The sequence below is a fragment of the Bos javanicus genome, chromosome 4, assembly GCF_032452875.1.
Source record: "Bos javanicus breed banteng chromosome 4, ARS-OSU_banteng_1.0, whole genome shotgun sequence".
Lineage (NCBI taxonomy): Eukaryota > Metazoa > Chordata > Mammalia > Artiodactyla > Bovidae > Bos > Bos javanicus.
The window spans coordinates 119826317-119849976 of NC_083871.1; the positions used below are offsets into that span (position 1 = coordinate 119826317).

Genomic DNA, 23660 nt, shown 5'->3' on the forward strand with positions numbered 1-23660 from the left:
CTGGTCGCCCAGATCCGAACCAGCTGCCACATAACTAATTTCTGCCTCCAGGTTTGCGGGTGGAAAAAATCCTTGAAGATAAATAAGGACGTGCACGGAGAGGAGGGTGAAGTCATCCCTTTCCCAGCTTCTGGTGGGTGCTCCTGCTGCAGCGGTGCAAACCCACCAAAGCTGCAAAGACCTGTCCTCTTCCCCTCGGACTTGAACAGGTTCACACAAGGGTCGGGGAACTGGCTCAGCTCGGAAAGGCAAGTTCACCCAGAAGGTGGGGATGAGCCCGTGGGGAACCTCAGGTCTGGTTTCTCTGCCCCAGGGTCCATGTGAGAATGATGATTTTAGGACAAAAACGCGTGGGACAAAGGTGAAGAAAGAGGAGGTGGGTTGTGAGCGCTACATTACCACCCAGTGTCCAAGGACCAAGCCCTCAACACCCGGCCAGCAGCCAGTGGGCAGGAGCAGGGTGCCCCTGCCCGGCGAGGCCATGAAAGAAACAGGCCAGGGTGGGCATTCGTGGTTGGGGGGTGCTGCCCAACCATGACGACACCACTCTCCCCCGAGATCCAAGACACCCACATGTCCTGCCCTGGGCAGGATCAGCCTGAATACATGCTTCCTCGTCGTGAGGATAAAGAACAGCTACAGTCGACATCAGACACCAAAACAAGAGCGTGAGGGTGAAAAATGATTCTGTGACATGAAAGGCAAACCTGCGTGGCTGGTGCGAGAAACGTGCTTTTAACAATTACTATCAGAAACCCATACACTCTAAAAAGCATCTGATTTTTGTTCTCAGTAAAATTTAGGGAAATGCCAACTACAGAAAAGGAGATAACAGGACAACAGGCCAGATGTAAAGCTAGCTGAGTGAAGACTCATAGAAAACAGGAGGTTTGATTAGAAAAAGAGGGAAGAGTGATGATGGAGTCTGGACCACAGACTCATAGGACAGAGCCATCCCCACGGAGAACCCAGGCGGCCACAGGGAGGCCAGACCTGGAAACATGAAAAGCTTGGTTAACATGCAAACCACAGAGCTGGGAGCTGTGGTGGAGGAGACGACACCCAGACAAGACTGAGAATGAGAGCCAGCGTCAGGACAGACACGCAGAGAAGGAAGGGGAGGGGAGAAGGAGGAGGGAAGGAAGCAGAACCAAGGCATGGGCCAGGGAAGCTTCCAGGACCAAAGCTCTAGTCTGAAGATGGAAGCGTTTCCCAAAAACCACATTACAGTCCTTACATCTGACTTCTTTGAATTACAAAGAATCAAATGAACTATTAAAATGAAAGAGTCTTGGTAAAGCAGCCCATTGTAAGACAAAAGTTAAAAATATACACTATATACAACTATGCTTAATGAAAATCTGGGCAAATCGTTATTTTCTTGGGAAACAAATACCAGATTTGACTCAGAAACCAGTTGAAAAATTCCTGAATTTACATATAAGCATGGAAGAAATTTTTTTTAATTAAAAATAAACAAGGAATTACCATTTAGGAAATGTCATGGAAAAAATGAACAGCTGGATTTAGAAAAGGCAGAGGAACCAGAGACCAAATTGCCAACATCCATTGGATCACACAAAAAAGCAAGGGAATTCCAGAAAAACATCTACTTCTGATTCCTACACCCCGGTGGCTCAGATGGTAAAGAATCCACCTGCAATGCAGGAGAACTGGGTTCATTCCCTGGGTCGGGAAGATTCCCTGGAGGAGGTAATGGCTACCCACTCCAGTATTCTTGCCTGGAGAATCCCATGGACGGAGGGCTACAGTCCACAGGATTACAAAGAGTCGGACACGACTGAGTAACACACACAAAAGCCATTGGCTGTGTGGATCAAAATGAACTGTGGAAAATTCTTCAAGATATGGAAATATTGTACCTGTCTCTGAGAAATCTATATGCAGGTCAAGAAGCAACAGTTAGAACCAGACATGAAACAACTGTCTGGTTCAAAACTGGGAAAGGAGCACGTCAAGGCTGCTGGTTTGTTTAACTTATATGCAGAGTACATGATGAGAAACACTGGGCTGGGTGAATCACAAGCTGGAATCAAGATTGCTGGGGAAAATATCAACAACCTCAGATATGCAGATGATACCACTTTATTGGCAGAAAGTGAAGAAGAACTAAAGAGCCTCTTGATGAAAGTAAAAGAGGAGAGTGAAAAAGCTGGCTTAAAACAATATTCAAAAAACTAAGATCATGGCCACTGGTCCCATCACTTCATGCCAAATAGATGGGTAAAAAGTGGAAACCCTGACAGATTTTATTTTCTTGGGCTCCAAAATCAGTGTGGATGGTGACTGCAGCCATGAATTAAAAGCGCTTGCTCCTTGGAAGAAAAGCTATGACACAGCAGCCATGTAAATAACACACTCCTACCAACAAAACAGAAACCTGAGCACCCTGGGGTTTAAATACAAGCATCTTGCGAAGCCCACTCCTGGCCTCCAGAGCTGCCAGGACGACACAGGGAGTCTGGGCCCAACGTGTGCTCCAGTTCTTCCTAATTACACAGACTTGCAGACACTGACTATCCTGCGGGAGATCCAAGAGACGATTTTAAACCTGTCAGAGTGTCAGAAATGCAATTTGAAGTTCAAAACTCAAGGTAACACTCTAAACAGAGTCATCAAGACAGAAGGCAAGAGAAGGCGCTTATGTGGCAGGGAAGACAGAATTGACAGTCGGGAGTCAGAGCCTGAGCCTGGGGATGGGGCAGCGAGGGGCCCGGGCGGCAGGGCAGGCCGAGGTGGGCACAGGGCTCACCCAGCCCGGGTCCCCTCTGCCGGGAACGTGCAGAGGCACTGATGAGCGTGGGCGGTAGCGCTTCTTCAGTGCTTTGACGTAGGAGAAATACTACGATCCAGAAGGTCTGAGCACACAGAAGGAACCGTCCTGGCCAGAAGCCCTCGTCTGCAAAGGCTCCCTACTTTGTGCTGTGCCTTTTCGTCGAGGACTTTGAACACTATGGGAGAAATGAACGTTTTAAAATGAGAACGCCTGTGCTCTTACAGGGGGAAGGCAATGGCAACCCACTCCAGTACTCTTGCCTGGCAAATCCCATGGACGGAGAAGCCTGGAAGGCTGCAGTACATGGGGCTGCACAGAGTCGGACACGACTGAAGCGACTTAGGAGCAGCAGCAGCACCCTTACAGATAAGAAAGAGACCATGGCAGACAGTGCGCTCTGAAGACTCCCTCTCAGGACCCTGTGTCCCCAGCACTGACCAGCCTCAAGGGTCCTGCACAGTGAACGCTGGAGCTGCCTGCCTCGCCTCCTGCCCTCCTCATCCACCCTCGCTGGACACGCCTGTGTCCACTGACAGCCCCGAGGGCGGCGTGGGAGGCGGAGGAGGAAGACCACTAGGGTCTGCACCATCACGCCTTCCACAGCAAGCAGTCCGAGGCTTCAGAGGGCCTGAGGCCCCCGGGGACCAGTAAGGGCCTCCGGCCGCACACACTGGAGACGGCACTGGAAGGGACCCAGCTGCAGGGGCCACGGGCAGCCCGAGACCGCTACTCCAGAAGCAGCAGCAGCAGTGCCGCCTCAAGGCTGCCCCCTCGCCGTAGTCTGCGGGGTGGAGGGGCTCCGGCATGCAGAGGTTTCTGCTCCGAGACCGAGGAGCACACCCACAGGTCTCGGAGGCCACCCCTGAGGGGCCGTCAGCCCCCGAGGGCTCCTGGGCAAGGAGAACAACCTTCACCTCGTCCAAATTCACCACAAACTCTGTAGGTTTAAAATACATTTCATTTAAGGGAAAATGATGATATTCAACTCTGGAGCGTGCCTGCATGCACAAGGCCCCAGAGGCACAGCCCTGAAGCGACGGTCCTCAGGGGACAAGCCATGCAGGCCCGAGCAGAGCTCACGGGAAAGTCCCACCGGACTCAACTTCCCACGTGGGTGAACCTCCTCCAAGCTTTCTATCCCCAGTCCCAATGCCCTGGGGACGTTGATAAAGATGCTGATAAAGAGCAGATGACTCATCCCTTCTGGCAACGTGGACAAGAACCTGAACTCCCTCTTCAGAGGCCTCCACTCTTTGAGTCCCATGTAACAGAAGTTGCTTTGATATGAGGTCCTGGGAGCAGCTCAGGAGACCGGAACTCCAGCCAATTCTGTTTCATCCATTATCATTAAAGCATCAGGCCCAGGGAAATTTTCTTAATTGCAGTCATGAAAATTTGCTCTGATGGAAGTTCAGCTTTGAAGGGATTTAAAAGTTAACACAAAACTACCAAAGTAGCATTGACTTCTGTTTTTATTTCTTGTGGCATTACAACCAACAAGAGCTGTTCGGCAGTAATCAAATTCAAAGACCCAAATTCACCTGGGCAAAACATACAATGTCCTGGTCAACTGAAAATCAGATAATTGAGACCATAACATCATTTTTCTCAGTGATTAGAATGCCAATCACTTCCTCTTTAAATTCCAAGTTTAGGAAAACATTCTTTTTAATTCAGGCCACACTGGCCAAACCGAGAGTGGTCCCCGCCGTGCTGGGGAGACGCTGAGTTCCCCCGCTCCCCAGGAGGCCTCTCACCCTGTCCCCCCTTCCTCGTCCTCGTGCCCAAGACAGGCAGGCGCAGGGTTACACCTCCTCTGAACTGAAGGAAACTTGAGGCCGTTCTCCTGAAAACCAGAATCAATTGTTCCTGTCACAGCCTGTTCCCAAAATCAAGTGCGCTTTGAGTGGTGCGGATCGTGAGCCTCTGTCCCCAGACTGGACAGCGGCTCTGCCTGCACTTGCCGGGCGGGGTGGTGGGCCCTGCTCCAGGGAGTCTGGGCCTGCACGGCTCTCTGTTCCCAGGGCAGCCCCTCCTTCCAGCTTATCCTTTCCCATCTGGTGGGATGACCACCCGGGGCCCCTCAGACACCATCAGGGTCTGCTGCCCAGAGTCCGCTCAGATGTGTCCTTGAGATGCAATCCAGCCTGGGCCCTGGAGCAAATGCTCACTCAGGCTCAGGACTTACCATCACCTTCTGCCCAGGGGAGGTGGTGCCCGTCCAGCCCGGGGGCTGAGCCTCACGTGGTGGGAGCCACACGTGCAGCTGCTGGCATGTCTCCACAGTGGGATCTGCTTCAGGGGGATGTGCTTCAGGGGCATTAAACGCTAGAGCCAGAGGCCGGCCTGGAGACCAGACGCGCGCAACGTGCTGTTCTGGGCCCCCTCACCCGCAGTTCCTACTTCCCCCAGCCAGCTAACACTTCATTACGGTTTCATGAGTATGTTTATCTAGTACAACAATGTCTAGTACTAAAATCCAATAATGGGTTCCTCCGGGATGCTCACCTGCACCCTGGCCCTGCCCTCCTCCCCGGTGTTGGTGTCGACCCGCGGGCACCGAGAAGCAGCTCCCACGTGTCTGTCATACTCTCCCAAACCAAGTAGGTGAGGACCGTGTCCATCGGTGAGCAATCTGCACTTAACGCACACAAGCAAGTCCAAGTCTTCATTCCTGGCAGCAAGCACAACCTGAGGCCCCCCCAACACCCAGCCCCCCGACACTCGACACAGACTAGATGTCCTGGGACTTAACCCGTGTCTGACACTCACACTGGAGTTAGGTCATGGCTCTGTCCCACGAGGCTGCCCGGCTTCAGATACCAGCCCAGTCCCAGCTGCAAACCGGGGTCCCCACAACTCCCTCTGACCCCCACCCCTGCCACCACAGGGCTGGTAACTCACCCGCACGACCCATGGACTCAGGAACACTGCTCACGGATGTTAGTAGTTTATCGTAAAGGACACAACTCGGGAACCACCGGGGGAGGGAGACGCACCAGGTGTGCGAGGGGCAGAGCTCCGCACCCTCAGGGCGCCCCGCTCCCAGCCCTCTCGCACTCGCGGCCCAAAGCTCTCTGAGTCACAGTCCTTTATGCGGTTTCTGGAGGTTCCATCACAAAGGCATGACTGTGGTCAACTCACTGGCCGCTGGCCCTGACCCCACGTGCAGCCCCGACGTGAGGAGGGCCTCAGGCCCATGTGAAGAACCTACATAACTCAACCTAAAATAAGAAAGGGAGGAATCGAACCCTCACTGCTGACCAGGTCAGGGATGGACACCCCCAGCCGGTCAGAGACCCAGGGCGCAGCCTACGCGGGCTGGGGCTGCCCCAGTGCCCACCCGGCAGCCCAGGTGCTCGTGCCCTGTGGGCAAGCCAACCCAGACACCAGACGCCACCACGTGGCCATGACGCGGAAACGGAGGGTTCCTGCATGACGCAGGCTGAGCCCTGAGCCCCGCTGTGCCCCCGACCAACCCCTCCCTGCCCGCCCACCGCCTCCAGCAGGAACCCGCACGCTGGCCTCCACACGTGTCTCCCACCAAGTTCCCAGGCCTCGTCTTGAGCCCAGGTCGCCCCCATGCAGCCCCTGCGTGCAACTGGGAAGTAACTCCTTTGTTGAGGGGGGCGGTGATCAGGGCACAGTGGGCAGCCTGTCCACCTTTCTGACCGTCCTTTGTTCCCTGACGTGGGGCGGACGCCCCTGTCCTCCAGGAGGGAGGGGTCACCAGGCAGCGTCCACAGTACTGCCTCCCTCTCTCCACCCCAGGACTCCCTGAAAAGATGGGCCCCTGTACCCAGAGGAGCCGTGGGTACTCTGATTTTGCCTAGAAAGCAGCGAGGGGCAGGCGGGCGCAGGGCCGGCGTGCGGCAGAGGCTGCGCACAAGACTGACGGCAGCCACGCCCGCCTCCCTCACCGGGTCTGCTTTCAGCCTGAACACCCGACTTCGAAAACCCTGCAGGCACTCGAGACACCTAACTGGCTATAAACTCAGAACGGCGCGCGCGCCCCAACTCCCACCTGGGAGACCGCGGGGCAGCCCGGCTTCTCGGACACACCCACCGGGGCGCCCGGGGGAACCCAGCCCCGAGCACGAGCACCGGGCTAGGTCTGCGCTCGGCCCCGCAGGGACGGCGCGGCGGGAAACAGGGCGAAACCCGGGGCTGAAGCGTTTCTCTAGAGAACACGAGGGCCCTGTCTGGGGCCTGCTGGGGTAAACGTCACTCTGGATTTCTTACTTTGGTGAATTGGCACCTTAGAATTGAAATTCTTCAAATGTAATTTTCATCAGATAAAGTTTCTTGTTTTTCAAAGCAATTCTCATGGCTTACTGGGTGAGCCTTCCAAACGGTGTAATTACTCTAATGGTGTTCATTATAACCTAATTACCTAACACTGAAAAAGGTGGAATTATGAAGTGTAATTGCAACGCGCAGCAATGAAGCTCCTCACAACAGAATATCATTTACCGGCTTCTCGGAAAAGGCATGAGGTGCCCGCCACAGCCTGCCTGCTCCCCCGCCTACCACTCAACACAGTCAGACACCACTGTGGCCTGTGCCCGGGGCCTGGGTGGTAAAGTGAGGGAGTCCCGGGGACACAGGATTCACAAGAGAAAGGCAGGAGCAGGTGAGAGAAGGCCTGGAGCAATCTCCCAGGATTCCAGAATCTTCCAGAATCTTCCCGGTGCAGGGGGCAGGAGGGTCCAGCAGGCAGAGGCGCTGGTGTGCGGGGTGATGTGGCGGCCGCTGCCTGCAGGACAGGCTGGGCTGGGAGCACAGCTGCTCAGGACCCGTGAGCCCCCTGCGCCCCCACCCAGGGCACCGCTGAGCACCACCGCAGGGCCCCCAAAGCAAGGGGAGGAGGCAAGACAAGGTGAAGTGAGCGGACAGAGAAATTTCCCTTCTGGCGGAAGAAAAATAAAAGTCAGGGCTTCTAAATCTCTGGCAAAGTCGCTTCAGTCATGTCCGACTCTGTACGACCCCATAGACAGCAGCCCACCACGCTTCCCTGTCCCTGGGATTCTCCAGGCAAGAACACTGGAGTGGGTTGCCATTTCCTTCTCCAATGCATGAAAATGAAAAGTGAAAATGAAGTCACTCAGTCGTGTCCGACTCTTCGAGACCCCATGGACTGCAGCCCACCAGGTTCCTCCGCCCATGGGATTTTCCAATCAAGAGGACTGGAGTGGGGTGGGGCAACAAAGACTGTAGCGAGCAGACAGATGGAAGGCGCTGGGGGAGCTTCGGCAGCAAGTGCAGCCCACGGGCAGGTGCACAGACCTGGGGATGCAGCTGGGACCCTGGGGGCAGCCTGACGCCCCTAACGGCACATCAGACGCCTGCCTGCAGCCCCCTGCCACCTTTCCCGGCCACCAGGGCTCCCACACTGCGGGCAGATTCTTTACCATCTGAGCCCCCAGGGAGGCCGCTAGCGTGGAATTAATTCCACCCACCTGTGGGATTCTGGCTTGGTCAGGTGGTGCTAGTGGGCAAGAACCCACCTGCCAATGCAGGAGATATAAGAGACTCGGGTTCAATCCCGGGGTCAGGAAGATCTCCTGGAGGAGCGCATGGCAACCCACTCCAGTATTCTTGCATGGAAAATCCCACGACAGAGGATCCTGGCAGGCTGTAGTCCCCGGGGTCACACAGTTGGACACGGCTGAGTGGCTTAGCACGGGTGCCCGGCTTGGGAAAGAGGGTTGCAATACTAGAAAGAGGCCACAAGATGGCGCCCAGAAGAGGCCTTCCCCGAATCCCGGGCACAGCCGCCTACAGGAGGCGTTGCGGGGCCTCACGGGCTAGGGGAACCTGCCCGTCAGCGCCCTCCCTCCCGAGGCAGGAGCTGCTTCCCAGGGCTGCAGGGAGAGGGGGATTCAGCTCCTCCCTACCGGCTTTCACAGGGCGAAGGCAGGGCTCACAGGACCACCCAGACCCCCTGCAGAAGGGCCCAGGACAGGGCAGTTTCAAGCTCCCCATGTGGGTCCAGCAAGTCCATGGTGAGCAAGGGGGTGGGCCACCCCCTCCCAAGCGTGTTTCACGCTCAGGCTGGCCCCAGCCTCCTTGCATGGTGACCAAGCTGCCCCAGTTCTCAGGCAGAAGAGGAGGCTGGATTCGGATCCCGGACTGCTCTGGGGACAGCCTGGGGATGCTGCTCAGGGCCACGGGTCATGGAACCGAGGGCCCCACTTCCAGTGCAGACACTGTTTCCCACTAAGACCATTTCTCTCACTTTCAGTATCAAATAACTTTTGAACATTTCTACTAAAAAAAAAAAAAAAAAAGCAGCAGCAGCTATTTGAAACAGAATAAAAATATCGTGTGAGGGTAATGGTGTGTTCATGTGTGCTCAGCTGCTTCAATCGGGTCCGACTCTTTGGGACCCCATGGACTGTGGCCTGCCAGGCTTCTCTGTCTGTGGGATTCTCCAGGCAAGAACACGGGAGTGGGTTGCTGTGCCCTCCTCCAAGGGATCTTCCCAACCCAGGGCTCAAACGCACATCTCTTACGTCTCCTGTGTTGGCGGGCAGTTTCTTAAAGTAGTGGGTTTTATTTCTTCTCCTGGGGATCTTCCTGACCCAGGGATCAAACCGGTTCCTCTCGCGGCTCCTACATCTCAGCAGGTTCTTCCCCGCTAACGGCACTGTGTAAACTTTCACTTTCAAATATGCAGAATGGCCTGAAACCAGAAGTCCCCTGGAAGCGGGCACAGAAAGGGGGTGCTGCCCCCGCCTTGCGCTCCAGCCCCCGGCCAGGAAGGGGCGCCCTGGCCCTGAGGCTGGGGGCCATGGTCCTCTGACCCAGAAGAGCCTCCTGCTGTAGGCGCCCCCTGCCCCACTCTTCCAACACGCGTGAGCTCGGACTTCTGCTCATCCCCCTGCCCTGCATCATTCTCAAACCCAGCAAGATTCTGGGGGACCTGCCGCCTGCACCGCTGGCCAGGGGCGTGGGCCCTCCATGGAGGTGGGCAGCACAGCCCAATCTGACCGATCCTGCTGACGGGGGCCTGGACGCCTCCGCGGACCTGCCCCCGGAGCATGGCTGGGGCAGCCAGGCTGGACGCGAGGGCCAGTGCCCAGGTCTCTCGCGTCCCGGGACCACGCCCGCCCTCCCAGAGAAACAGTTCCTGGTGTCCCCGCCTCGGATTGGACGGAAGCAGACCGGCCCTGGGGAGCTGGGGGCCAGGACCACTCCACCCCAGCCCCGCACGTCCTGGCGATTCGCTGGGGCTCCCGGGAGGAGGAAGAGACATCCGGAACTCCCGATGCTGGCCCTGGGCTCCCCGGGGGCCCGGTCCTGCCACTGGGACCAGTCGCCGTCCCTCCGAGGCTCTGCTCGGGCTGCTCCTCGAGGTCTCGTGAGGTGTTTGCAACCAAAAAGAAACAAGAAACAAACAGATCAGAAGCCTAACCGCAGAGTCACAGCAGCTACTTGAGTACAGACGCGCGAAGCAGACCGAATGAGCGCCCTCGGAGGCAAACCGCAGCCCACGCCGTCGGAAACCCGGAGGGACGCGTGCCCGCGAGCGTGATGCGCGTGCTCGTGGTGCCCACGGGGGCGGGGCCCGGGGCGGCCACTCAGCAAAGCCGAGGCCAAGCGCTGCGGAGGGAAAAGAGGCCTCGCGGTCTTGCCGTGTGTTTTATCAGATATACAGCCCCTCAGAAACCTGACAGAGAAGCCTCTTCATATCACAACAAAACAGCAGCCACAGAAATCAATGGGGCTGCTCTGCCATCACTCAAGTCCACGTCTCTGGAACCCAAGCCATCTTGACGTCGCAATGCCGCAGAGCCCGCCGCAAACCCCATAGAAAGAGCCGCTGGCTTCCGTTAAGACCAGAGTGAGGAATGGCCCCCGTGAACCCCGGGCCTGAACCGCGGGCAGCACTGAGACCCACGAGCGAGCAGGAGACTCGGCGGCCGGCCCTCCGGCCACGAGTGCAGGTGGGACGCCTGTGTCCGTAACCCCGCGGCCCGACCAGAAGCTCGGAGCTTCTCACCACAGCGCCCGGCACACAGGCAGGGCCTGAGCTGCGCCGGCCAGGGTGGGTGTCCAGGCAGTCTGGCTCTGGGGGGCGCCTCAAACACCGGCCAACGACCCCATCCCTCACCTTCCCTCCCCGGATCCCGTGAAAAATACCAAGGATCTGGGGTCTTCTCCCTTCGTGGGGAAGAGCTGAGGAAGCAGGAAGCCTGGCTTTCCGCCAACCTGGCCTGGGTGCTCCTCCAGCCCCTTGCCGACCTGCAGGCCCATCACTGTGACGGCGCTCTTTGCATCGCTGAGAGACGGGGAATAAAACGGGAGGGCCGGAAACTGTCTCTGGGGACGGGGGTGCAGCAGGGGCCCCAGGGTTGCTGAGACGCCCGAGGCTCTGACGGTTGTTCAGAAACGCGGAGCAAGGATGGGCGGGCAGGCCCCTTCCCTGCTCAGTGGCAGGAGGCCTGGGACCTGGGACCTGGGACTTGGCTCCTCCTCTGTGGTTTCACTGTGCTGCTCCGCGCTCTTCCAGAAAAGTCCCTCAGAGCTGCCACAGAGCAGCAGACAAGCCAGGAGCTCCTTCCCTGCCCTGCACCTGCAACGCAGGCAGTGGGACCGCACGACCGGAGCTAAGGCAACGACAGGAGGGGCTGCAGCCTGGGCATAAAGCAGGGGGTCCCTGGGGCCGGGCACTCCGCTGGAAGGTCGTGAGTAGGGGGAGAAGGGCAGGCTTCATAGCCAGCCGTGCGGCTTCCCTGGTGCCTCAGTGGTAAGGACCCCCTAAGTGCAGGGGACGCAGGCCTGATCCCTGGTCCAGGAAGACCCCACATGCTGCAGGGCAACTAAGCCTGAGGGCTATGGCTGGAGCTTGCGTGCCCAGAGCCAGCTCTGCAATGAGAGGCCCACGCACCGCCAGTGGAGAGGAGCCCCGGTCACCGCAACTAGAGAAAGCCCACGTGCGGCCATGAAGGCTCAGCTCAGCAGTGGAAAAGAAATAAAAACAGACAACAGTAGATTCTCGTGTAAAAGGTATAGTCAAACACCTTGATGTATTTGAGGATGAAAGAATTGGGGGACACATGTACACCCATGGCTGATTCATGTCAATGTATGGCAAAAACCACTACAATATTGTAAAGTAATTAGACTCCAATTAAAATAAATTAATTGGGGGCAGGAGGAGAAGGGGACGACAGAGGATGAGATGGCTGGATGGCATCACTGACTCGATGGACGTGAGTCTGAGTGAACTCCGGGAGTTGGTGATGGACAGGGAGGCCTTGCGTGCTGCGATTCATGGGGTCACAAACTCAGTCAAACATGACTGAGCGACTGAACTGAACTGCACTGAATTTTCCCATATATGTGGTTGTTTTTAATGTCCTAGTCTTTAACATTTAGCTCCCAAAAGGGGGAAATGAACAACGAAGGGGTGAATAAAAGGATGCTGGCCCTTTAAATGCTCTGGAAGTCGTTTCAGCCAAAGGGCGAGGGCCGTGTGACAATGGAGGAGGTGCAACCATGCAGGCACCTGTGCGGTCAGAGCAGCGCCCAGGGCCCCTGCATGTGGAGGATGCGCCCCAGCTTCCCTGCTGCAGTCCTGCGGGCGGCCCTGGGAACACGCACAGGGGCCGCCGTGCAGCTGGCAGGGAGCAGGTAACTGCTACTGTGCCGTTCATCCAGGCTTCTCCCGGAAGTCGTGAGCCTCACGGGACAGTGCCGTCCAGGAGGCTCTGCCAGCTCAGCGGTGGTCCAGGCGGGAGACGGGCTCCGCTGCTTCCTGCTTCACCACTTCCTCAGAGTCCTCCAGCTTTTTTTCTTTCTCAGGGAAACGCATCCCTCAGTTGAACTTGCTGCTCTCCGCAGATTCCAGACCTGAGTTACTGCCCTAGACAGTCTGCATGTGATTAAGTAGCCTCTATCTGGGTCTTCTGTGGAGAGACATCACATTAGCACCTCCCAGGCAGTCCTGTAACGACTCTGATCTCTCTACTGTGGCTGAACCACGGCTCCCTCGGCACGACCGAGGGGCTCCCAGGAAATAACAGCGTGCCTGAGCTTGCCTGTACTTGGGCCTTTGCATTGACATTTTGCAAACAGGTCCACGAACATTATTAGAATTTTCACCTCTCGTGATGGCAGACGTAATTAAAGCACAGGGTACTTCCTGAGATAGCACGCAGCCGCCCTTTCCAAAAGCCTGCTGCCATGAGTGCCGTTCCCTACAACACGCCTTAGGCCCTGGGGCCAAAGTCAGGTTAGCTGGTAACCTGTGCAAAACAGAAGAGAAGCTTCCCTCCTGAAGCCTCTCCCGAGGCACAGCCAGCTGATGGCCTCTGCCCGACGCCCGGCCAGCGACCCGGAGGCTGTCTGTGCGGACGGGCGCTGAGTCCCCGTCTTCCTCCCTCCACTCCACACATGGGAGCAGGTCTACACCTCCACATCCTCTCCCATCAGACAAGCAGGGACCGGACCCTCCTCCACCACCTGGTCACCGAGCCGTGGCCTCCACCCCACTGGCCCTCCCGGGAGGTTATGTGACTGTGTCCTTTCATTTCCGTCCACCTCAGCCCTCCAAATGCCTCACACGTGCAGGGCTGGCACAGGGCGCCATCCAACATGGAAAGACAGCTCCAGGGATCTTGGAACGCTGTCGCAACCACCGCCTGCACCCCGGGCCCCTGGACACGTGCAGCCGGAAGGGCTCTATCATGGCACTGCCATGGGCCACCGCATCTCCTCTTGATGGCGGCACTGCTGCTGCTGCTAAGTCACCTCAGTCGTGTCCGACTCTGTGCGACCCCATAGACGGCAGCCCACCAGGCTCCCCCGTCCCTGGGATTCTCCAGGCAAGAACACTGGAGTGGGGTGCCATTTCCTTCTCCAATGCATGAAAGTGAAAAGTGAAAGTGAAGTCGCTCAGTCATGTCCCATCCTGGGCTAATTTCAGGGTTTGCAGCAGTTGAGCAGAAGAGAGTTGGAAACCTGCGCCAAACAGGAAGCAGCCACGGGGACGGAGCACTTCCCAAGGCCCAGCCTTGCAGGGGTCGTCCCTGGCCCTCCCCAGCGCCCACAGTGGGGGCTTCAGTCCTTTACCGGACAGACCGGAGGGTGACTGAGGACACAGTGGCAGCCGCTCGTCCTGGTGTCTCTTGAGATAGGAGCCAGCCTTCCCCACCCGGTCTTCTCGAGGCCACAAAACCTCATGCCATGGAGACTCCAGGGCCAGTCAGCTGCCTCGTCTGCTGCTTGCCCTTCCTCCCAAAGCACGTGACTCTATCTGCATGTGTTTAAAAATACTCTGAGGTTGGACTGAAAACCAGCTCCCATCAAACCAGAATGGATATGGCAACCTTGTCAAGACATTATTTTTACTCCCAAGAAAAGTTCACAGGCTCTCCCTGTTCCTGTCACTCAAGAGAGGCTGAACTGACTTTCAGGGAAAAAAAAGAGGCTACTTTTGGGCAAAGACCAAATGAGCATTTTTTTCCATCTGGCGCACAAATGGGAAGTTGAGATTTTTGGTTTCAGGGGCAGGAAGGCTGAGAGCTGAGCGAGAGGAAAAGATGCACGCGCATCCAGAGTCAGAGACGTGAAGGCCGCTGGGGCAGCTTACGTGTCCTGGAGAAGCCAGATGACACCCCAGAACAGGACGGGCCCGAGTCCCAGATAAGGAGGCAGGGGGGCGGCCCCAGCCAAGTCCACAGACCAGGCGGCTCAGAGAGCAGAGTCGCAGGTCCTCACTCCGGGAGGCCGGCCCCCAGGGGCCTCGGCCCTGGGCTGTCTCCTCCCCTGTCCTCACACGGCCAGCCCTCCTCTCACACACCCTGTCACACGGGAGGAGGGCCACTCCAGGGACTCGCCTCAACACGTCACACTTGCCACAACCCTGCTTCCAAGTGTCAGTCACGTTCTGCAGGGCCCAGGGTTAGGGCACCAACAGGCAACTCGGGGCACAGCTCAGCTGGGACGGGACCGCGGCAGGGGCGTCTCCAGTGTCTCCTGGCCCCACGCTTCCCTCCAAGCTTGGGGGACCCTGGAGACCTCCCGCCCTCTGTCCCCACACACCCCCACCTCGTGGGATGGATGTCCTTGGTAAGACGGCTCAGGAGTTTGGGCAAGACGCCCAGGAAGCTATCACGGTGCGTTTCTCGATGTGCCCACAGGAGGCAGAGCATGTTCAGCTCTGCAACGGGACAGACCTGCCCCAGCAAAGGCTCAGATGTTAGAACTGGGGCTCACAGAAATCCAGCGAAGGGCCTCTTAGCTAAACAAGCCAATGACACAAAAGCAGGGATTTCCTTTCGTGTGCAATTAAAAAAAAATAATCACGGGGTGTGACCTAGAGCAGTCCTCCTCCATCCTGACTGGGCGTGGGAATCCACCAAGAATGTTCGTAAGGATGTACAGGCTGGTTAGACGAGGCCCGGGGTGCCGAACCCAGGCTGCCAGGCGGTTCCCTGGGCAGCAGGTTTGAGAAGCAGGGGCTAATAGTAAAAACAGTGCACGTGAGGCCCCGACTCCAGAGGGGGATCCATGTGGCACCAAGAGTCCACCTACGTGGACCAGCTGGGTGGGGGCGCCGCGGCAGGCCGGGGGTCAGACGGGCCAGCACTGCTCAGAGGAGACCCACCCACCAGTCCTGCGATCTGACTCCACTGGATTCCCCAGAGTTCGAAAGCTGGTTATAGGATAACACACTGGAAAAATCAACAGCTGTGGGAAGAGAGGAAGTGGATATTTGCTTTACCTCTTAGGTTAATGTAAAAGTTCACCCAATCAAGGTAATAACGTTTTCAGTGGTCAGTGCTCAGGGAAAGTCGCTCAGTCGTGTCCGACTCTTTGCGACCCCACAGACTACACAGTCCATGGGATTCTCCAGGCCAGAATACTGCAGTGGGTAGCCTATCCCTTCTCCAGGGGATCTTCCCAAGCTAGAGATCGAACTAGGGTCTCCTGCATTGCAGGCGGATTCTTTACCAACTGAGCTATGAGGGAAGCCAATTTTCAAGGCAGGTTTAAAGGCACTAATTACACTATGACTTCATCTCTAGGAACACTCAGGCACCTCCCACAGGGAAGACAGGACACACAGACGCAGGGACAGAACACTGGAGTGACCCAGACCTTCTTGCTGATCACCTGTGCCCTCTGAACTTTCTAAGTTAAAAGGCATCACCGTGACAATAAGAAAAATTGATTCTATAAAAATTACTTACTCAGAATGCACTGCCCCGCCCCCAAAGTTTTAACGTCGGCTTTAGTGACTATAAATGTGGTGCCCAATGCTCGGCAAGGAGGGCGGTGGGCATCAAGTGTTAGATGCCAGAGCCAAGGCCGGGTGTGGCCGTGGAGGTTTCGCAGGCTTTGACTGTGAACCACGGCTTGGTCCTGAGCCTGAGGTCCTAATGAAAACCTCCGCAGAGCTGGCCTGTCCAGCACAGGCCTCTGGAGGAAACGCTTGGTCAGTGCTTGTTCAACAGGGACACAAAAGGAGCTGCAGGCATGTGACCCGCGGGAATCGGCAGGTAACAACCCACAAACTGCAGGGATCTCTAATGACGAGGGTTTACCTGCACAATTCTCCCCACTGCAGAGTGTGACTGGCCCAGCTGTGCGGTGCCAGTATTTTCTGAACATGCAGAATTCACTTTTCTGAACTCCACCTAGTTTGTACTCTGTGCATGCCTGAAAAAGTGAAACTCCTCTGTGGGGCCTCACCCTGGAGAGCCTGGAACCCTTTCCAGTAGCAAAGCGGGGAGGCCGTGTCCTCCGGCCGAAGATGCCAAGGCTCTGAGATGTTCAACTGAAGTGGAAACGGGACAGCGGCCTCTGACAGGGGGAGGCTGGTACCCTGAGGGCTGGATGCCCCCTGCGGCCCCAGGGCGGCCTCCATGGAGGCCAGGCTGGCACCCCGCTCTGAACGCCTCGCTCACCTGATGGCCTCCTGCGGGAGCCTGGACTCGTCACCCAGCTCCCGTCCCGCCGCGGCGTCACAAGCCCAGTCTCACCCGCCATCCTGCTGAACGAGCAGCCGCCACCTCCCGCACTCGGCTTCCATGAGAACCTTCTGGACGCCCCTGCCCTCGGGTCTCTGTGAGGTGTGTGTTTCAGCTAGTTTTGTTTCTCTAGCCTGACATAAAATGGAGCCAAGTTCCGAACCAGACAGACCAGTGCCTTCAGGCAAATTACTTCACTCCCGTGACTGTGCAACGTGGAAAGGTATAAATATGTGGCGGACAAAGCACCCACCGCACAGAGGCTCACGCACAGCAAACGCTCAGCCGCTGGCCCCGCAGGACACACCCCCACAGGTGCACACCCTGCGGCTGTGAGTGAGGGCCCTGGAGTGAGAACTCCTGGAGGGGGGTCCCCTCTGCCGAGGTTGTAGTTCAGACACAGACCTCCAGACCCAGATTGAACCACCCCGGCCTGAGGCGGAGCCCTCTCGTGGCCGGGAAAGCCGTGCAGCTGAGACAAAGCAGACCAACCGGAAACTTCAGGGGCGACAGCAGTGCTCCCCGACTCACGTCGCCCTTGCGGGGCCGCACGCACGGTCCTCACAGCTGCCCGGTCTCAGGCCAGTGGAGGCGCCCTGACAGAAGCCCAGGGCGGCGGTCTCACTCTGTAACCTAAACACACACGTGAGCCAAGCGCAGCTTCACCCCTGCTCTGCGACAGAAAACTACCACCAGAGGCAGAGGAAGATGTTCACAAAACAAAGAAGAAATTACCAAGAACCCACCTTTATACCATTTTTATTTGAATAAACCTGTTCCAGGGTCACAGTCTAACAGCCAAACTGGAGTAGCTCTGTGCTCAGGGGAAGTTTTCAACCAGAATTGAACAAGACGATGCAGAGGAGGGAGCCAGCCCCGCGGGCGCAGCCAGGAGGCCTCTGTCCTCTGGGGCAGCTGCAAACACAGACGCGGAGCACCCAGGAGCACCTCACAGGGAGTGCCTGACAGTCTTCTGTTGCAAAATTAGGAGAAAGGGAACACTCACCACTGATTTCTGCATAAGTTGCCTTGATTACTGTGTGTGTCGAGAGCAAACTAATGAAATGGGTAATGCAAAGGGCCCAGAAGAGCCCAAATCATGGGAAGAGGTGCTTTCGTGGTATATGTGTCTCCCCTGAGTTTGTGGAAACACATTCAAACACTCATGCACCCTCTCAGTCTGACTGCGGTGGTGACTGTGAACCACAGAGATGACAAGAGGTTGGATCAAAATTCCAACTTTGATCGAAGGCCAAGCCAGCCTCTGCAAAATACCGCAGACGCTGGACGTCCCCAGTCGTGTTCGTGTTTGTTCGCTTGTCTGCTACTGCGAATGTTACTTTAAAAGATGTAAAGTTAACCCTCACATTTGCCACCCATTCGAGCAATTGCTTCACCCTCTTTAATTAAAAAAAAAAGCATCAAAGGCTGACCACCCATGCCTTCCTCAACAAGCAGGATCTCATCTAATGCTTGTTGCACTCAGGAGTGACCCCTTCTTAGGCACGACTCCTGGCTCACAGATGAACCAGCGGCGTCTCCAGGTGTGGACGGCACCCACCATGGGCTTACATTCCAGCCTCGGGACATTCTCAGCTCCCCAGATGTGCACGGTGGCCTGGGGTCTGGCCCACGTGTCTCCTGCCCACCCTCCCTATGCTCCTCCTCCCGGGCCACACCCACTCCCAGCAGGGAGGAGCCCCACCAGGCAGGAACCCCACCAGGGAGGAGCCCCACCAGGGAGGAGTCCCACCAGGGAGGAGTCCCACCAAGGAGGAGCCCCACAGGGTGGGAGCCCCACCAGGGAGGAGCCCCACAGGGTGGGAGCCCCACAGGGAGGAGCCCCACCAGGGAGGAGCCCCACAGGGAGGAACCCCACTGGGCCGGAGAACAGGCACACAGCAGGCCTTTCTCCCACCCACCCCCCAGCCGCTGGGCTGGGCGGACACCCTGCGGCTGCAGCCAGGCCCTGGACATTTGAGCTGCACCGGCTTCTAAAGAGACGAGCAGACCACATGGTGATAAGGGAGAGCCTGCGACCCGGATAGTGGTGAGGTCTGAGGAGGGGCCCGGGCCTGCCCGCCATGGGTGGTCAGGATAGAGCCTGTCACAGGTCTGCAGGGGGGTCCTGCCTGCTCCCCACCTGTGGGGCTCTGCTTCTGAGCTGGCTCCACCAAGACTCAGCCGCCGGCCGGGCAGCCACACCCCTCTGAAGAGGAGGGGCTGGTGGGGGGGACAGGGCGAGGCTGGTCAGCGCATCCCCTCGGCCTCTGTGCTGCAGCCGCTGCTGGCACGCTGACCAGACAGGGAGCCCTCCTCCTCGGGACCCAGGCTCGTCCACCAGCGAGTGGACCACCATCACATGCGGGACATGCCTGGGGCAGACAGCGGCTCAGGCCCCGAGGAGGCTCGGGGAACGAACCCCGAGCGGCTGACGATGGCAAGGGTGTCCCTGGAGGTTCCGAGGGCATGGAGCTGCTGGCTGGCTCCAGCCTCAGCTGCTGAGGCTGGGGAGGGCCGTTCTTGCAAAGTGCCGACATTCACAACACTTCCTGCAGGAGCTGAGGAGCCTTCCAAGACCAAGGTGCGGAGCTCAGACACGGGCACTGATACCGCCCACGCAGAGACACAGCAGCAGAGAGCAAGCTGATGCCTCCCAGAGTGGATGCCCCATGCAGCTGCTTAAGAAATAGGCAGCCCACGTCCACAGCGCCCGCCTCCCGGCACACGCCCACCTCTGGGCACACACCCACCTCCTGGCACACGCCCACCTCTGGGCACACACCCACCTCCAGGCACATGCACACCAGGGCCCGTTCTTTCTGCAGCCCCTCCCCTCCCCAGAGCGGCAGCCTCATCAGGGGCAATGGGCACACAGCAGCTTGGGAGGAGAGCCGATGGTCAGGATGGCAGGGTCCACTGCTGTCCTGCCAGGCTACACAGCTGACCCCAAACTTCTGCAGGAGGAAGGACATGGAGTGGGCACTCTCTCAGCTGACCTCCAGCCCCAGCCAGTGCCCCTTCCTGCTACAGCCAGTGACTCTGAGGCCCTCTGGGCACCAGGCGGCAGAGGCTCCCAGGGTGTCCCAAACCAGCTGAAACCTTTGAGCGAGACCAGACTCTGCGAGCGTCTGTTTCCTGGGCCTGAGACAGCAAACATGTCTGAGGCTCTTCAGCCCTTTGAGGACAGGGTCCTGCAATGGCTGGAGTCCTCACAAGATTCACGCCCACCTGGGATGCAACCACACCTGGAAATGGGGTCTCTGCAGGGCTGAGGACCTCAAGATGAGGCCATCCTAGGTTTAGGCTGGGCCTGGAACCCACTGGGTCCTTCTGGAAGAAGGCACACGGAACATGGGGAGGCCAGGGTGGGGCGTCTCGGGACACCGTCTCCCCCTCGGGGCGGGCTTCTCCAGACGAGATGCTGTCCCCACCTGGGGCTCAGCCTCCCACGGAGAAGGTACTGGGCGGGCGCACAGCAGGCCCCAGGGATCGAGCCCCTGCATCCTCGAGCGTGCCCGTGGGCCTGGACCTTCCGACCCCACGGGTGGGTGTGCGCAGCCCCGGGCCTCTGCCCCGAGTGCTTCTCACTGGTCTCCCGGCTCCTCCTTCCACCTGACTCATCCCACCAGGGTCCCCACACCGTCCCACACAGCTCATGGGGCCACGGGAAGTTCTGCATCCCGGCAGCTGGTCCTGCCATCAGGGGGTCGGGGGCAGACTTCACGCCACAGTCCTCAGTGTCTGCAGAAACTAGCTGAGTTTGCCGAGGGGTCCTTCAGAGCCCCTCCAGGCTGGGGTTCAAGGGTCACACGTCCTCAGTCTCCCCAGAAGAGGAGGGATGCAGCTCAGCCACTGCCTTGGAGGAACTGGCTCCCTGCCCCCTCGCCCCCGGCCTCAGGCTGAGCATCTGTCGGCACTTCCCAGCAGACCTGCACCAGGAGACCTCTGACCTGTGCTGAGCCTCAGGAGGCACCAGCAGGAGAGGTGCCCGAAGCCCGCGCTGCGGCCGCCCAGCACCTCTGAGACCGAGTCCTGCCTTCAGCCGAGAGCTCGGCACTCACTAGTGTCCACCCATATAAGGTCTCCTGTGCAGGGTCAGGAAGCTCGCCGCTTCGTTGGTGGCAGCGTCTGTTTCTCTCCCAGGCTGGTGGACAGCGGGCAGAGGCAGCCCCACACGAGGCAGCGCTCTGCTCGTCTGCCCGCTGGGCGCGGAGCCCCGGCTCACAGCACCCGGCAGCTTCCCACTGTCCCTGTCGGGCATCAGAAGCCGCACCATCACCCTCAGTCTGTCCCGGGAAGGGGCCACCGTGCGTGGGGAAGTGCCCCATGCGCCCCTCTGGTCCCTGAGCGGCAAGTCCACTGTGCGTGGCGGAGGCCGTCAGAGGCCTCAGCACTGAGGCCCCTCCCCACGAGGCATCTGCTGTTCAGCTGGGATGTGTGGCCACCAGTGGATCCACTGGAGTCCACGGGGCAGGGACCCCACCACCAGGCTCACGTTGCCCACTTGGGTTCTCAGCCAGGAGCCCCCGTGTAAGTCAGGGCTCCCTGGAGTCGCAGCCCCCAACCCAAGGTAAGCGGACATCCCCCAAGGTGAGACCTCCCCACCGGAGGGCTGTGGATCCTGGGCAGCAGGGAGCTGCCCCCTCGGGCTCTGCCTGTGACCTGGGTGGACCCCATCCCCATCCTGCAAGCACAGGGGGGCCCAGCCGATGCCCCACACGCCTCCCCTCCACGACCCCCCAGTTCCTTCACCTACAGTGCAGGCTTCAGCCTTCCAATTCCAACCTAACAGAGGTGTGCAGGCTAAAGGCCCACGACAACAAAATCTGAACTCAGGTTCAGTTCAGGAGCAAAGTAACCCTCTGTATTGGATTCGCAACCAGTTGTAGGAAGTCATGAAAAAATCCAATTTCTACCGTATGTGTACGTTTCCTGTGCGGTCTACGTGGTGCCTGAACCCAGGCGGAGGCACAGATAGGATGAGTCAGACGCTCCCTTAAGCAAGCACCACCGGGCCTGTGTCGGCCACCCCGCCCCTCCCACCCGCCTTCCCAACCCGAGGCTGTCAGGCAGTGGGGCCCAGGACCGGCCCTTCCTGCCGTCTATCCAGGGCCCGGCCCAGACAGCACAGCGGGCGGCTCCCAGCTGCCCTGCAGTGACGGCCGTCTTCTCAGAGAAAGCCCCTGGGGAGGCAAACCTCAGGTCAGGGGCGAGTCACGGCCCAGGCACCACCTGCGGACCCTGAGCCTGAGTCACAACCCCCCACACAGAGCTCGGGGGTCCTCCTGTGCGGGCTCTGGGGGGCACTAAGGTTGGGGGTCTTCCTGTGTGGCTGGCAGGCTCTGGGGGGCATCCGGCACATGGGGACATCCACTCCTGACCCATCAAGCCTGAATGAGGTCAGGCCTGCTGGCGGGTCCAGTCAGGCAGGGGGAGCCAGAGACCCATGAGTCCAACAGACTGGACCGGAGAGCTCCCTGCCGCCCAGGCCGGTGTGGTCACCCCTCATCCCACCCCGAGGGAGGCGGGCTCCCAGCCCACCCAGAGGAGGGGGTCCACTGAAGCAGGGACTGAGACGGGGCGCTGACCAGAGTAGCAGCTGGGACGGCTGAGGGCAGACTCAAGAGCTGGGGCGCTGGGCCCCGAGGACGGCCCGGGGGGCAGCGGGTGTCAGCCACGGCTGAGAGGCTTCCCTCCGGAGGGAAGATGCCCCCCAGACAGAAGCTCACCACATCCTCCCAAGCCATCTGTGAGAGGGGGGGAAACAGGGGGAGCGGGCGCCTCGGGCTCGGTAGTGGGGGAGCAGGCACCATGGGCATGGGGGGAGCAGGCACCTCGGGCACGGGGAGGCAGGGACTCGCCTCAGGCTCAGTGGGGGAGCGGGCGTCTCGGGCTTGGGGGGGAGCGGGCGTCTCGGGCTCAGTGGGGGAGCGGGTGCCTCAGGCTTGGCAGGGAGCGGGCATCTCCGGCTCGGGGTCAGCGGGCATCTCGGGCTCAGCGGCGAGCAACGTATCAGAGCCACCCACCCAGAGACCCACCAGAGGCGGCTCCCAGGCAGCGAGCCCACGGACTCAGCCGCTTCGGGGTCCACACCAACACAGCTGACGCTTCACCGTCCCCACTCACGCCCGGGGCCGTGGACACGGGCTGCGGGCCCCCACCCTCTGCAAACCCCCTTACCCTAGCGGCCAGGCTGCGGAGCTGGAAGGAGGCGGTATGAGCTACCCACCCTCCGGGGTAGGGAAGACACCCCCGCTGCACGGGACAGGAACCGGCTGCTCCCGCACAAGGCCCCGTAACAGCAGCCCAGGTGCCCACCTTCCTGACTGACGGGCAGGCCACAGGCTGCACCTGCGGCTTCTCGTCTCCAGACTCACACTCTCCTCTCCAGCCTCTGCTCGGACACCGCTCGTCTGCACTGGGCGAAGCGGCCCCTCCACCAGCTGCTCGAGCCAGCCAGAGGCCGGCCCCTCCCGGCCCGCGGTCCCTGGGCCTGCCCACTGCCCCACGAAACTCTGCACCCAGGCAGCACCCCGCAGGCGCCTGGGCCCTGGGGATGCAAGGCCTGGGCCTGGCTCTGCTGGGACTGGGGGGCCGGACAGCCTCACAGACTCCAGCACGGATGCCCTGGGGACTCTACGAGCGTTAGCACCCCGCACGGAGTCCACAGCCCCAAACCAGACGCCGCGGCACCACCCTCAGAAGGGTGTCTGCCGATTCCCCCACCCCCGGCCGCCCTCCTGCAGTGACTCATCACACACACAAGGAGACCGTCAACAAAGACCCCCTTCAAGGCTCCTTGGTCTGCCTGGTGCGTGATAAACGGAAAGTCTCTCAAGGAAGAGTCCATGACTCAGGATGACATATCTAGACTCAGT

At 58.9% G+C, this 23660-nt stretch overlaps 1 protein-coding gene across 5 annotated transcripts in view; it reads right to left on the reverse strand.

The window, feature by feature from the left end:
* Positions 1–23660, reverse strand: part of PTPRN2 (protein tyrosine phosphatase receptor type N2) — a 599207-nt gene that overhangs the window by 467925 nt on the left and 107622 nt on the right. Inside the window, exons 1-2 of one of the 5 annotated variants that reach the window (XM_061415342.1) lie at positions 6342–6709; positions 5702–6021 (exon numbers count right to left, since the gene is read on the reverse strand). The exons of 3 other annotated variants lie outside the window; for them this stretch is intronic. In XM_061415342.1, the coding sequence (XP_061271326.1) occupies positions 5702–5714 (13 nt within the window). In that variant the 5' untranslated portion in view covers positions 5715–6021; positions 6342–6709. Of the gene's footprint in view, positions 1–5701; positions 6243–6341; positions 6710–23660 lie in introns of those variants that run through there. One more of the 5 variants, XM_061415343.1, reaches the window with a different exon arrangement.